This window comes from Lichenostomus cassidix, chromosome 19 (genome assembly GCF_008360975.1).
Source record: "Lichenostomus cassidix isolate B80296 chromosome 19, HeHo_3.0, whole genome shotgun sequence".
NCBI classification, from domain to species: Eukaryota; Metazoa; Chordata; class Aves; order Passeriformes; family Meliphagidae; genus Lichenostomus; species Lichenostomus cassidix.
Genome location: NC_139499.1, coordinates 10,255,122 through 10,268,673, shown reverse-complemented (window position 1 = coordinate 10,268,673; position 13,552 = coordinate 10,255,122). Strand labels below are relative to the sequence as shown.

The 13,552-nt window shown below is 40.7% G+C and overlaps 1 protein-coding gene across 4 annotated transcripts in view; it reads right to left on the bottom strand.

Moving 5' to 3' along the window:
• The window catches only part of NLK (nemo like kinase), a 36,067-nt gene that overhangs the window by 7,635 nt on the left and 14,880 nt on the right, over window positions 1-13,552 (bottom strand). For all 4 annotated transcript variants that reach the window (XM_085078610.1, XM_085078607.1, XM_085078609.1 and 1 more), the window contains 4 exons: window positions 5,978-6,107; window positions 5,127-5,182; window positions 769-875; window positions 9-94 (listed from right to left, as the gene is read on the bottom strand). In XM_085078610.1, the coding sequence (XP_084934736.1) occupies window positions 9-94; window positions 769-875; window positions 5,127-5,182; window positions 5,978-6,107 (379 nt within the window). The remainder of the gene's footprint in view (window positions 1-8; window positions 95-768; window positions 876-5,126; window positions 5,183-5,977; window positions 6,108-13,552) is intronic.

The window sequence follows — 13,552 nt, the reverse complement described above, 5'->3', positions numbered from 1 at the left end:
AGTAGCACCTTAAGGACACAGTTGCTGTTCACGAGTAGGTTCCCTGGTTTAATGTCTCGATGTAAAATGCCAGCAGAATGTAGATATTTCAGACCTGAAATATTAAAGGAAATTAAAATAAATATTTTTCCTTTAAAAGAAGTTTAAGGCTGACAAATTTTCCTGGAAGGTTTGTCAACTCCTGATCGGCAAAGACTTGGTCTGTGCCTCAGTTTTTTTATGAGTAACTGCCAGTCACTAATGCACACTCTGGTACTCAATGACAGAGTAAATTATGGAGTATATAAAATAGGCAGAAAAAAGAATTCAAGTAATTTTTTTAAAAAATGAAATCCCCCTCCCCCCAAAAATCCAACAAACAACAAATCAAAAGCAAAACATCATCTTCCTGATTATGGCATGGATACTCTGCTAATCCCCACACTGGAATTTTCATACACTTCTTACTGCTCTGTTTTTCAGTAACAATTTTTACCTTAAGTCCGTACAGTTACACATATTTACCAATCTGGCTCAGTCTAGGTGTCCTTTCTGTTCCTTGATTCCAAAAGCATGACTTTTTTTTCCCTGACAATGCTTTAAGGCAGCAGAGGTGTCCTAGCTTAAGAGCCTTATAGCTACAATAATTCATGCTTGGTATTTTTTCAAGTATGAAATTAAAAGAAGTTTCTACAGGAAGCTTATTCAAGACCAGGATGTCTTGAGAATAAGCACTAAGAAATATTTCTACTACATAATTTTCGTTAAATTTACAAGAAGAAAAATTACCTCTTAAAATCTGGTAAAGAAAAACTTTGACATGATCCGAGCTGAGTGGCTGAGGAGAGACGATAATCTTATGGAGGTCACTCTGCATCAACTCAGTGACAACATATCTTCAGTTCATTGGTTAAGGAAAAGCAGAACAGGCACAGAATCTCTTGAAACATTTACTAACTCTATTTCTGTGAGCTCTTACAGGTCAGAACTATTGAGTTAAAGAGAATAAAGCTGCTTCAGAGGTCAAGTGTCCAAGTTCTTATAGGAATGAAAATAAAAAATGGCTTGTGAAAGAAAACAGATTAGTCCATTACAGTTTGCATTAAGGCAGTTGCACAGAGTTTCTCAAAGGCAAATTGCACCTGAGACTGAGGCAGGTGGCTCCCCAAGGGGACTGTGAGTGCTCTGGGGTGTCACTGGAATAGGGTGACAAGCCAGGGATGGAGATCACCATGACTATGTCCTGGGTGTGGGACAAGAATAACACACACAGAAATCACCCCAATAAATACTGGGGGCACTACAGGCATTAATCAAAAAATGTTACTGCTTTAAAAGCTTGGTTTGGCAGTCACATTTAAAACAAAAGTCTCGGCTGTGATTACATTTGTGGCTGAAGGAGGCAAAACACATTTGCCCCATGTTAACTGATACAGCCAGGTATTGAATGCACATTTTCTTTCATCTCTACCCAGTCAATGCTCTGCTTTCATCTGTTGCTTTGCAAACTCTCTCCAGCCAAATCCCTGTTGGCCAAAAAGTTCATCTGCCAACAGAACACCACACTAAAACTCATTTTATAAATTAAATATTTCCAACTTTTTGAGGGAAAAAACATTAAAATTGCATTCATAAAGAATTCATAAAGAAAAACCCAACCCTGCAGCACCATAATTTGTAGTACTCTAATTTTTCTTTTCCTTTAGCAAAGATCCTTTTAAATATTTATACCAGACTTTTAAAATATGCGGTTTACCTTATACCTGCAACAAATCTTTACATACAATTTAATGCAAAATATTTTTAAAAAACCCAAAAGCATTACTCTGCACTTTATTTTGATAAGATTTTTGTTTTGCTACGCCACAAATCCTCCTAAATCTCAATCCCGAGCATAATGTCTCCCAGATGTCTCAACTAGTTGCCATGCCAACTAAAGCAGCTTAAATTAAATGAGGGCCTGAAATGGCACCTGCACCACTCCAGGTCTGGGGCGCATTAAATAAAGCTCTTGACAGGGCTCAGAGGTGCCATTAACCCCAGCAGCAGCGATCTGATTATTGTCTCTGGATAATTTAATGAGGGCTGTGAAGAGGAGCAGCAGCAGTGTCTGTGGATGTTCTGCTGTGACAAACAGGGTTGTCCTTCCTGCCCAGGACCTGGCAGGACCCTGACTGCACAGCCACTGCTGGGGATATTTAGCAAAACAAACGCCCCAAACCCCAGGGATTCCAGTCCCTGCTCACACAGGTAGCTGCAGTTTGATTTTTCCAGCAGCCCTGGCTGCAGGGTGGCCGCCAGCACTGAGCACACCCAGCCACTACCAGAGAGAAATTGCTCCTGACAGCAGTAATTAGTTAAGTAGCTGTATAAAATTAGAACTACAAATGTACCAATTTGCTTCAGAGTAATTATCAAAGCAAATGTGTGGCACAAAAGAACTTGACTTGCTCTGCTGGCTGGGACCTGCTGAGTTGGTAAATTTTATAAAGCGACAGATAAATGTTAGAATGGGATGAAGAGCCCTTGGTGATGTGGCACTCTCATCATGGCTTGGACTCTTCTTTATTTGGAATCTGCATCCCTCAAAACTCAATTCTGTGGCCCAGGGACCAGCAGGGCTGTCACAGCACTTTCACTGCCTGCAGCCACCACGCTTACCTTGCTCCTCTCTGCCCTCCTCCACCCCACAGATACAGGGATTTACTCCATAATCCATCAGAAAACAGTTCTTTCACCTCTTTGAGAAATTTACTGCACACTTTCGCTTTTACTGCTACTCAAATCTTCCCCAGATATGTAACACACTGATAAAACTGGTGACTTTTCAGCTGCTTCTGACACTCACTTTAATGGGCAAAGTTTTCCAGAAGTTACTACAGAAATTTTGGATAGTTCCTAAAGAACATCCGTGGATCTGCAGTTGCTGGATTCAGTATTACAATCAAGTGTGGAAGATTTTGTAACTGGAAAAAAGGGCTATAAATCATTCATTTTTGCACTAGGTGATATTGGCAAAAATATTAATACCTGCAAGATTCAAAATGGCCACAAAGACTGTCAACCAAAAACGTCATTATTAATTCAAACTGTATCTCAACCTGAGTGTTTGCAAAGAATTTTCATTCTAAACCAAAAATCTCACTAGATTAAAATTCCTTTATTCATCACCAGTTTCCTAAGAAATCTTTTAATTTATCATTAAATTTTTAAGGTAGTTTTATAATTAGCTCTCTTTAAAAAATACACTCTGAAATTCCTGCTGGTACCTACGAAACAGTGAATAATTGAAATGAACTCTACCAGCTCATTTGCAACACATCATTCATATAATGTTAGTCATTCTTTTATTACATTTCTTCCCCCAAAAAGGGCACTACAACTCCTTAGAAAGAACAAAGGAAATCACTCATTACCAACTCCATCCCTTTACACTTTCACCACTCCTCAGTATGTCTTACTGTAAAAATGGAACAACCCTGTGGTATCTTTAGGAACTCTACTAGTGGATCAACAAAAGAAGTTTTGACAGCTACACCCCCCAAATATAGAACATCTTTACCTGATCTTCTTCAAACCAATCTCAAGTAAGTTCTCTTTATACTACAGTAAGCAGAAACACATGCAATTAAAAATGAGCATATAAATTGAAACATCTAATGAATTATTTTGAGGAATTTAAGTGTCCTAAGTGCACTTACTGCAATGCTTTCAAAAGAAAGGAGGAAGAAGACTACACAGAGAAACGGTCTTTTATTACCAATATTAGAGTCAAGAAATTAACACAAATATAAAAATAGACAGCCCTGCAGAACACTACTCAGAATGACTTAAAGTCAGTTAGCCATGAAGGAAACTAACATTTTGGTTTTATATTCAAAACTTGCCAGTAGCTAAGCTCATAAAAATAAGCTTATCCCATTTAAATATTCTTGATTGTACAGTTACACGGAAGGAGTAATCCTTAACCTAGATCTGATTTATAACTCATATGACTTGTTCTAAATGAGGGCATTGAACTAGTGCACATAACCAAAATCCAGTTTTTGAAGACTACTTATATGCTCTTCACATGAAAGAAATAGCAAAGCAAAATGTAAAAAGCTTTACCTAAATTCATATGAAAAAGCCCCAGTACAGCACAGCAATTTTTCAACCAAAAAATGTGTTTCTTCACCAGCAAACTGTGCTATACTTTGGTTAAAATCACCACGCTGATTACACCTACTTTCTTTGCCAATCAATTCAAGGTATTATATAAATAGATCAAACTACATTTCAAAAGTTCAGGTTATCTAAAAATAATGACCATTTCCCACCCATTAACTATAAAGTGGGTCACACAAAAAAGCAGCTAAGACCCACTCATAAGGAAACCCAACCTGACCAAATCTAACCACAGGAGTGGCAGAGAACTTCTCTTCCTGTGAGAGTCAAAGCCCTCCCAGCTCAGGGATTCACTTTTCAGTATTTCAGAAAGCAGAAATTCCCAACTTCACAAATAGAAGACAGCCCAAGCCAAGTCTGACAAAGGAAAAAAACCAAACCAAAACATGACATCCTCATGTCAAGTTTTTCACTTAAATTCACTGTTAGAATGCAGCTCCCCATAGGCAGCTTGTCCCTGTGCATCAGTTACACAGCACCAAGGGGGGACACAGCCCTGGGCAATGTGACCAGGACAGAGCTGACCAAGGACAGTCACAGCCCTGCCAGCCCACTGAATCCTCTCTGACAAGTCAGGGTTTCAAAGCCTGTGAAGGTAGAATTCTCTGAAACCACCACAAAGTATTTTGAAGTAGTAATGACTGAGAGGAGATCAACTAGTAGACAGAGTTTTCAAAAAAACGTATTCTGGGGGAATCCCCATGAGCAGCAGCAGGAGCTGCTGGTCAATCCCACACACCCTGCAGGTACTGCCTTGTATGGAGTCAAAGCTTTGGGCTCAGTCCTGCACCATCTCACCTCCAACATCACCTCGCAGTTTGGATCCTACAGGTTCCCTTCTTGAAATAAAACTGTCCACATACAGGCTTTTTTGTAGTTCCACTTCAAACATTACACCAAATACTGGCAGTTCCTAAGCTAATGAAAATCACACCTACCTCAATTAAAATTAAGATGTTCTATTTTTATATTTAGGATACATTTCTTCAAAATAGTCAATGTGTGGAGGCTGGAGGATGTCGAGGGCAGAGAGTACCTAGGAAACACCACACAAGGTCAAGGCCTTTCCCAGTCAAACAAAAACAAGCCCCTTTCAAAATGACAGTCAGACTGCACATTTCTTACATGGTTTCATTTTATTCTACCCCACAGACAGACCAATGTTCTGTCCAACAGGGTATGTAAATTTAATAACCAACCATGTAATATATTCTGTACATTCAGTGTCTCTCTCTCTCCTTTTCAACTCAAGAATTTTTTTCCAGCTGTTCAAGTACTAGTTTGAAAGCACAAATTTACCTATCCAACAAAAAGTGGTTTCTTTAAGATATATACACTCATAAAATCTTTGAAAGGAGTAATTCCAGCAAAGAAATGTAAAAGCAGAAGATACTACACTTGGTTCTGCCTTTAGTCTTCCAGAGTTTTGTGATTCACTGCTTCCACATGGGAATTGCAAACCCCAAAGTTGTTCCCACTCTGAACAGGCAGCTCAATGGTAGAAAGGAACAGTGTCCAGCTGACACAGTTCTGTGCTGCCTGACACTTATCCAAAGCCTGGAATAAAGACTGGGCAGAAGTGTACTGACTGCTTGCAAACACTTTGGAAGGGAAAATATTAATATCTTTAGATTCTTGATAATTCCATTCTTATAGTGTTTGTAACAGTAATATCTGAGTTTCCACAAAATCTAATCACTGTAAAATTAGAGAGCTCTTAAAGCATTTTAGATATTCTACAACTTAAAAGGAAACCCACTTCTGTTACAGAGAGCTCCATTTTACATTTAGGCTTTCTCAAAAATTTCAAAATTACTTTGAATTTACTTACATTGTCATGCTTAAAAAAACACAACATCTTCAACTCCCGGAAGACTCTTTTACAAGAGACCAAATTTTGGAAGACGTTGGGCATCTTTTTGAGTGCAACTCTCTTTCCATCTCGTGGATCTGTTACTGACCTACAGAACAGAAGATTGAGAACATCACATACTCCTGTTAGACAGTTTTTCCCAAGAAGAACAGAATATTTTAAAGTTTCTTATCATTCTCAACTCAGTGAGCCAAAACAAGGTGAAGTCATTTCTAGGGGAAAAAAGCATTAATGTGAGGGCATTAAACATTGTCCTGCAGAGCCTATGTCACATGGATGAGCCCATTCCTTGGGAGGGCAAAACTTGTAATAATCCCATTCAGAACACTGGCGGGTGTAAGACTATTTATTGCTCTATCACCAAATCACATCTGGAGAAGCAACAGCACACGGTATCTAAGTCTCCACAAATGTAAAACAGGCATGATACTGGTGTTTCTCCCACACAACTTATGGAATGCAAGTATAGTAGCTCAGAAATTATAAGGTGCTTTGCACATGGCAAGTATTTTAATTTAAAATAATTAGATTCTGAAAATAGAATTTTATAATGAGAACCATAAAACTAGAGCAAGGAGATTATGGTGCCTCAATTCCCAATCCCAGTTTTTAAGGTGAGCTTCTCAAACCTCACTACAGAACAGAGTATATGCATATTTTTACTGGGATGACCAAAATAACTTCAATCTCAGTGCAGTGCTGAACCCACAGAAGAATCTACATCCAGCTATGCACCCTGATAACTACATTTATCCCTAAAAAATTGCTGGCTTTTCTCTCTCTCATGTGACTATAGCAGACAAGCAAGGCAGCCTCTTCTGTCTCAGGTCCATGTTTTAAATATCTAAATAAAAAATTAGACTGGAGTGTTCAGATATCTACCTTACTCCCAAGCACCACATCTGATTGCAAAACATAAACCAATTCAACCAACCCAGTCAGTCCCAACACCTTGGCCAGGCCCTGTTAACAGCCCTGCCTGTTTGTATTTTAAACAAGGGGCAAGGTGATATCACACTATTTCTATGGTGGGAAACACAGCTGGAGAGAATCTCAGAAGGTCTTTTAATCCACAGTACATTTCCTATTTTCTCCAGGACTTTTGCCTCTTGCCAAAAGTGGCGAGAAAGGGCAGGAGAGCTGCAGAGCTCCAGCAACTCTCTGCTCCCACAGCTCCACACAGGGCATGGGGGCAAAATACCTGCAAACCAAGGTATTATTCATCACCATTTGGCACATCTCGGGCTGTGGCATCGAGCAGAGGCAGAGACTGAACAGCACAGACACACAGCAGGGCCTGAACAGCCTTCTCATCTCCTGCTAGTAAATTTAGGCTGTATCTATAGCAATCAGCTTCCAAAGCAGAGTCCTACCACACCAGAAAGGCACCACTCTGGTTAGTCACAGAGGAATAACCCGTTTGTACACAGTAACAAGCAAATTGTTACTGTGGATAGCAGAATCAGCTGTGAAATTTTAGGTGCCTTTGATATACTACAATTTCATAAACTGCCCAGCCCAGGGTCATCCATGCCCAGGAGCTGATGAAGCAGGGATGACAAAGAGCTCCAAAGCAGCTCCCACCATCCCCACTGGGGATGTCCCTGCTCAGTGTCCAGCTCCACAACCAGCTCCTTGTCACAGCAAACTCCACACAAATTATTTAAATGTTCTGTACAGAGTCCATATTTTAATAAAACATCTGTTTTTTTATAGCAAAACATGTAGTTATATAATTCCTATCCAAGGAACTAAAATGTAAGAACTGCTTACGTTCATTTTACAAATGTCTACAAACATTTTCATTTTACTAGTCTAAAAATCAAGCTAATAAAACTATAACCTATACTCACATATACTGCTCAGATAGTGCCATACCTTCACACAGAATTACCAGATGACCTCAAAAGGTGTCCTTTTAATTGAATTCTAGATTTAAATGGTCATTCCCAATTTCTAATAAAATATTAAAATAGAAAAAGAGAATTCAGTTTCAGAATAGTAACCCAAAACATTTCCAGGCAAAGTCTGAAACTTGATAAATTATTTTACAAGACCAGAAGTATTCCTCTCCTACTGCCCAAGCTGAGGGAAACGTTAAAATACAGAACCACAAAGTTTGAAGTCAAAGTCACTGCAAAAAGGTACCTAAAATCAGACTTTTGATGGCTTTGGAACACTCGTTTTCTGCAGCTGTTCTACTGCAAAACAATGGCTGCATAAGACACAGAAATCAACAGTCAGCTTTTACCAAAACCAGTTCAGACTGAAACTAAATTTTGGGACATGGATGTTGGCCACCTACAGTTGAGTAAGTTCATACCTGCTCTGCAGAGAGCCATGAGGCAGTTCCCAGTTGCCTTAATTAAAGTTCTCATATCAATGTTAATTACACATGAACAGCAATACAATCTGCATAAACTTTTTTTTCCTATTGATATTAAGCCTTAACTTTGTCTAACCCCTAATCTAACTCCTAATTCATTTATCAAAATTTTAAAAAGGAAACCATTTTACAGTAAATATTATCTTAAGAGATATGTACAGGAAAGCAGTTGCTGGACACCTGAAAATCCTTTCAACCACTACCCCTAGAATTATGAATGGATGCACATCTTTTTCTTGTGGACTGAAGGCAGAGTGAAAAATTCCCGCACAGCAACAGCAACGCCAGCCTGCCCCTCACCTCCCTGCCTTGGGTTGGGAGCTCTGTACCACTCACCAGCAATTTCACTTCAAGGGGCAGCACAAAACTAACAGTTCAGGTGCTGAGGATCACAACTGTCATGCCTGCATTCCAAAGAACAGAAACAAGAAAGGAAGAAAGGAAACTGCCTGTCTGAAAACCTGGTATTTACAGCATCCAAAAAAAGATGCTGAAAATGTTGCTTTGTGTTTGTGTACAGTACCTACTTTGATACTAGTAAAATAATTATTTATAGCAATATGCTATCAGGTCACATATCCCCAGGAGAAACTAGAAAAGCAGGAAAATCTCCTAGGAGCTAATTGAGAGAACAGCTAGAAAGGCAGCTTTACTTACTGCTGCTCTCAGAAGAACACATTTCAATTCCCTGCCCTGCTTTGTGAGGCCATTCCAGCGCGGGTGAATCCCGCAGCAAAGAGCCCAGCAGGCAGGAGTCATCCATCCATCCATCTATCCATCCCTCCACCCATCCATCACTCACTCAAAGCACAGCACTGCGCTTTCAACACTACTGAAGCCTCAAAGGCTCCACTTATTAAGCACCAACTGTAGCTGTGGATAAAGAGATCAGAGACCAAGACTCAAACCAAAAATAACTGAGCAAAAATTTATATATAGGTGTGGGGCAAAAAATAAGTTAATACATCTTGTATGAAGGCAGATAGCTCAGGTCTAAGCAAGGCTTTAGGAATGACACTGGGAACAGTGATCCCGAGCTGGCAGATCAGCACTGAACTGAGTGCAGTCATCCCAAGCTCCATCCCCCGAGTGACAGAGGGGGAGCAGGGCCAGCACACAGCTGGGGAAATGGGCAAGGATGTTTTGGGGAGCAGTGACAATCACAGCAGCTGAGGGACAGCAGGACACCAGCCCTGGGTCCTCTGGGAGCTGCAGCCAGCACAGGAATGGGACTGCATACCCCCATCTGCAGTGGGTGCCCTGCAGGGCCACTCCTGCCATCAGAAACCTCTCCTTTTCTTTCTGATTAAATATTATGTATGTATGTCTTGTTATATTTAAGAACCACATAAAAAGCTTTTAAAATAGTCTGACATAAAATACATCAAGAAAAAAGATACTTTACAAAACCTGCACCTTCTATTTACATTGCAGGCTAATCACACCAGAAATAATACAATTTTTAAAAGTAATAGGACTACAGAAGAGATTAATGACACAATCCAGACCTCTAGTTAAAACGTTTTCAAAGACGATCCTTATCTCAAAGAATCCTTGCAGGCATTCAGCCGTTTCAATTACGCATTATAAGCCTTTAGGAACTCTCTGCCATGTTGATGGCAAATTTTCAAGGTAGAGTCTACGCCAACAGTGACTTTTTCTCTCCCTGAATCCAGGTCAAGGCATACACATTGTTCAGTAGTTTCAACTGGTAGAAAAACAAGTTTGTGACTGCTCGGTGCAATTATTACACAGGAGCAAGATAATGAAAGAATGTTCTTGGGGTGGTGTGGGAAACTGCTGGTGGAGTTTGCTCTCCCAGGGAAACAAACCTTTCATCACATTTATAGAGAATATCTATAAATTTATATCAGGACTTGCCAGAAGGAGGGGAATTTAATAGGATTACTCTGCAAGTTTTTCTTATTAGTCAGTGAACTTTTTTCCTCAGTTGCTTGACTCTTAATCACACAGGCTTTTCCAGCAAGCCTTATTCTGAGAAACGTAAGTGACCTGGTCCCACAAGCATTTCAGCTGCTCACTCAGGCATGCTTGATATACCACTTCAAAACAAACAGCACAGCTCTTACTCAAGGGCATGTGATACCAATATGCCAATTTTCAGTACGTGGTATCGCAATCAATCACATCTTGGCATATCTGAAAATATACTTGAGCATGGGATAGTATGAAAAATCCCTTAGAAAAGTTCATAAACCCAAAAGATTCCCAAGACTGAAGTGTAAGGGCAGGGAGAGGCTGTGCACTTATCAAATCTTTTATCTGGGAAATGCTTGATTGGGTACATAAAATTTGCACACAGGCACAGGCCATGAGACCAGTCTCTGCTCTCTGCAGAATCCCTGCCAGGCACTGAGCCCTGCCAAAATATGACAAAAACTCACCTGCAACATTTAATGGACTGTTGGGTAGCAGAGGGGGAAAGTGAGGAAAGAAAGCACATAAGTGTGAAATCCTCAAGAAAACATATATACATGTGTGGATTTGGCAACAGATTTCTTACTGAAGGGAAAAAAGGAAATGCATACACACAAGCTGAGTTTTCAAGCAAAGTAAAGCAGCTGCTTTAGCAGTATACCATTATAAAGATTCACACACCAGGGAGACAGGACAGAGGTAACATTCCAGGCTCTCCAGCGACCTTGCCTACTGCCAGCAGGATTTTCTTCCACCACAGGCTGGCAGTCCATGTCCCACACTGCTCCTGACCCGCCGGTGTTCGCCAGCGCACATAAAACACATTTTAAAGCTCTGTGACAATTCCTAATGGAAGCTGAATTATTCAAACGCTAAATGGTTTTGTCTAACTTTAGGAGCCTGAAAGTCAGTTTTGCAGCCCAAAGCTCCAGTGTGGCGCTGCTGACCAGGGAGAGAGAGGCTCTGCAGCTCTGCTGGCCCCAGCCAGCTGTGCTGGCACAGGACAAGGGGCAGGGACAGCCCAGACAAAGGGAACACAGACACACGCTTGTTCGGGAACAATGGCAGCCTGAGCATATGTCAGAGAGCATCTCAGTCAGTCACACTGGCTCTGCCAAGTGAATAAGGAGAGGGAGAGGTGGGATTAATCTCTTTTTGAGAGCTCTTGGGTAACACATGAACTGTTTCTCGCCCTGGCAGTGAGTGCAGAGAACAGCAGAGCCTCCTGGTAAATAACCAGATTCCTGATTTGAGCACCCCAATTTTTAAATTCGTGTGAGCCTTTCTTTTCTCCCTGTGTGTCACAGAGCACACTGCACCCTGTCCTGCCAGCGGGGTGACCTGGGCTCCCCTCCAGCAGCCATGGCAGTGGGATCACCAGGAGCAAGGTTTTGTTTTGGTTGGATTTCTCACAACAAGAGAGTTTTAGCACGCACACTCATGCAATTAGCATGGCATTATAATGGGTTTTACCCTCTGGCTGTACACACATTGTCTGAGAGATGCAAAAGCTGATACAATCTCGTTTAAAGGAGATATTCATAGTCATTTCAGCTATAATTTTTAAAGGAAAAGCCACCCACAGATTCATTAGGAAAGGAGGAAAATATTACAGCAGATCAGTGCTCAGTCCTCTTCACTTTATTGCCACAAGGAGAGCTCTCTGAAAGGCTGCTCTAAACTTACAGCATGAGGCCTGTCCCCTCTAAGGAGGAATACAAATGGAAATCAGGAGAGCTGACAGTCACAGCACAGAGGCTGAAGGAGGAGCAGAAGTCAGGGAAGCACAAGGAATCCCAGGATGATTCCCCGTGGAGTGAGGAACAGCACTGACCAGGGGAGGATCCTGCAGCCATCCACTGGCCAGAGACACAACTTGGAGATAAATCTTACCTGTGAGCTACATTAAACACCTGCTTACCCTGAAAACTCACCAGGGCCCAAGAGGACACACATAACACAAACACACATGTGGCCACCCACTCACACCAGCAAGAAACTTACAAAAAACTCCAAAACCTGCAGCAAATCACTGCCTACAAAAAGCCTCAGTAGCTGCACCACAGAAAAGTTTGAATCACTGGGGCAGAGTTGTTAGCGACAGCAGAATTTTTAGCACACAAGCACAGAAAAAGAAGGTTTCATTGTTAAAAGACATTATCAAAAAGAACAGCTGTTATTTTTCGAGCTATTTAAGCACTGGATGTGCTGTTAATGATTTTCAGGTCACTATTGCTCTGCAGCAGCCTCCAGCTGGCAATACTTCAAAGGTCCTAAAATGAAATATTAACAGTGGGTAAAAAAAAAAAATCTTTATTTTGAGAGATATGATATGAAAGCAAACTGAAAAAAGATAGCTAAGGAGATACTACTGAGCAAAACTTTGATTTCACTTGGATTTAACTCTGCCACAGAAAGTTCCCTGTTTCACCCATCCCTGGGGATCAGCTGCAGGATTGCAGTGCTCATTCACACAACCAATCACTTGACAAGAAGTCATGGGCAGGCTGATACGGATGGATAAAAGTTGGGTGAAGGTGTTCACGAACAAAAGTAAGAACTTCTTGCACTTTTAGACAGATGGGACCTATATAAATATACTCCACTTGCTAAATGTTTTCTTAATATGCAGACAAGTAAAGTAGGTTTTGCATGCAGGAATCTGCATGTGAACAACAGTCTGTGTGTGTTGGAAAGGCACTGAACAGAAAATAAGTTACTTGAGAAGATTACACAAAAAGACAATTTAATTAACTTACTACCAATGTGCATTCTCAGCATTTCATTACATTTGCTCAAAACACTCCACAGAATACTGTAAAGTAATCAAAAAATACCCACAGGCACTTCAAAAAACCTGTAAGTTACTGCAAACAGCCAAGTCTTCCCAACACATATCCTTGAGAGCTGGTCTTTTTATTTGGTACAGGACGTGTTCAGGGAAAGAACTGACTGAATGCAAGCTAACAGAGCTCATGTACAACTTTCACATGAGCCTGAAGAAAACATCCAGATTTAATTTGCACTAACAGGTATTTCATGGGAAAGGGTTAAGCAACTTCAAAAGTGTGCTTCATTCCCTCCTACTAAGTGCAGACCTCTCCAGTGCTCCTTTTCCAACCACTGATGTCCTAAAAAAGCCTTTTAACGTTGGTTCTAATCACACCCTCCAGCATGTGTGCCATTATCACCTATTCTTTACAAATCAG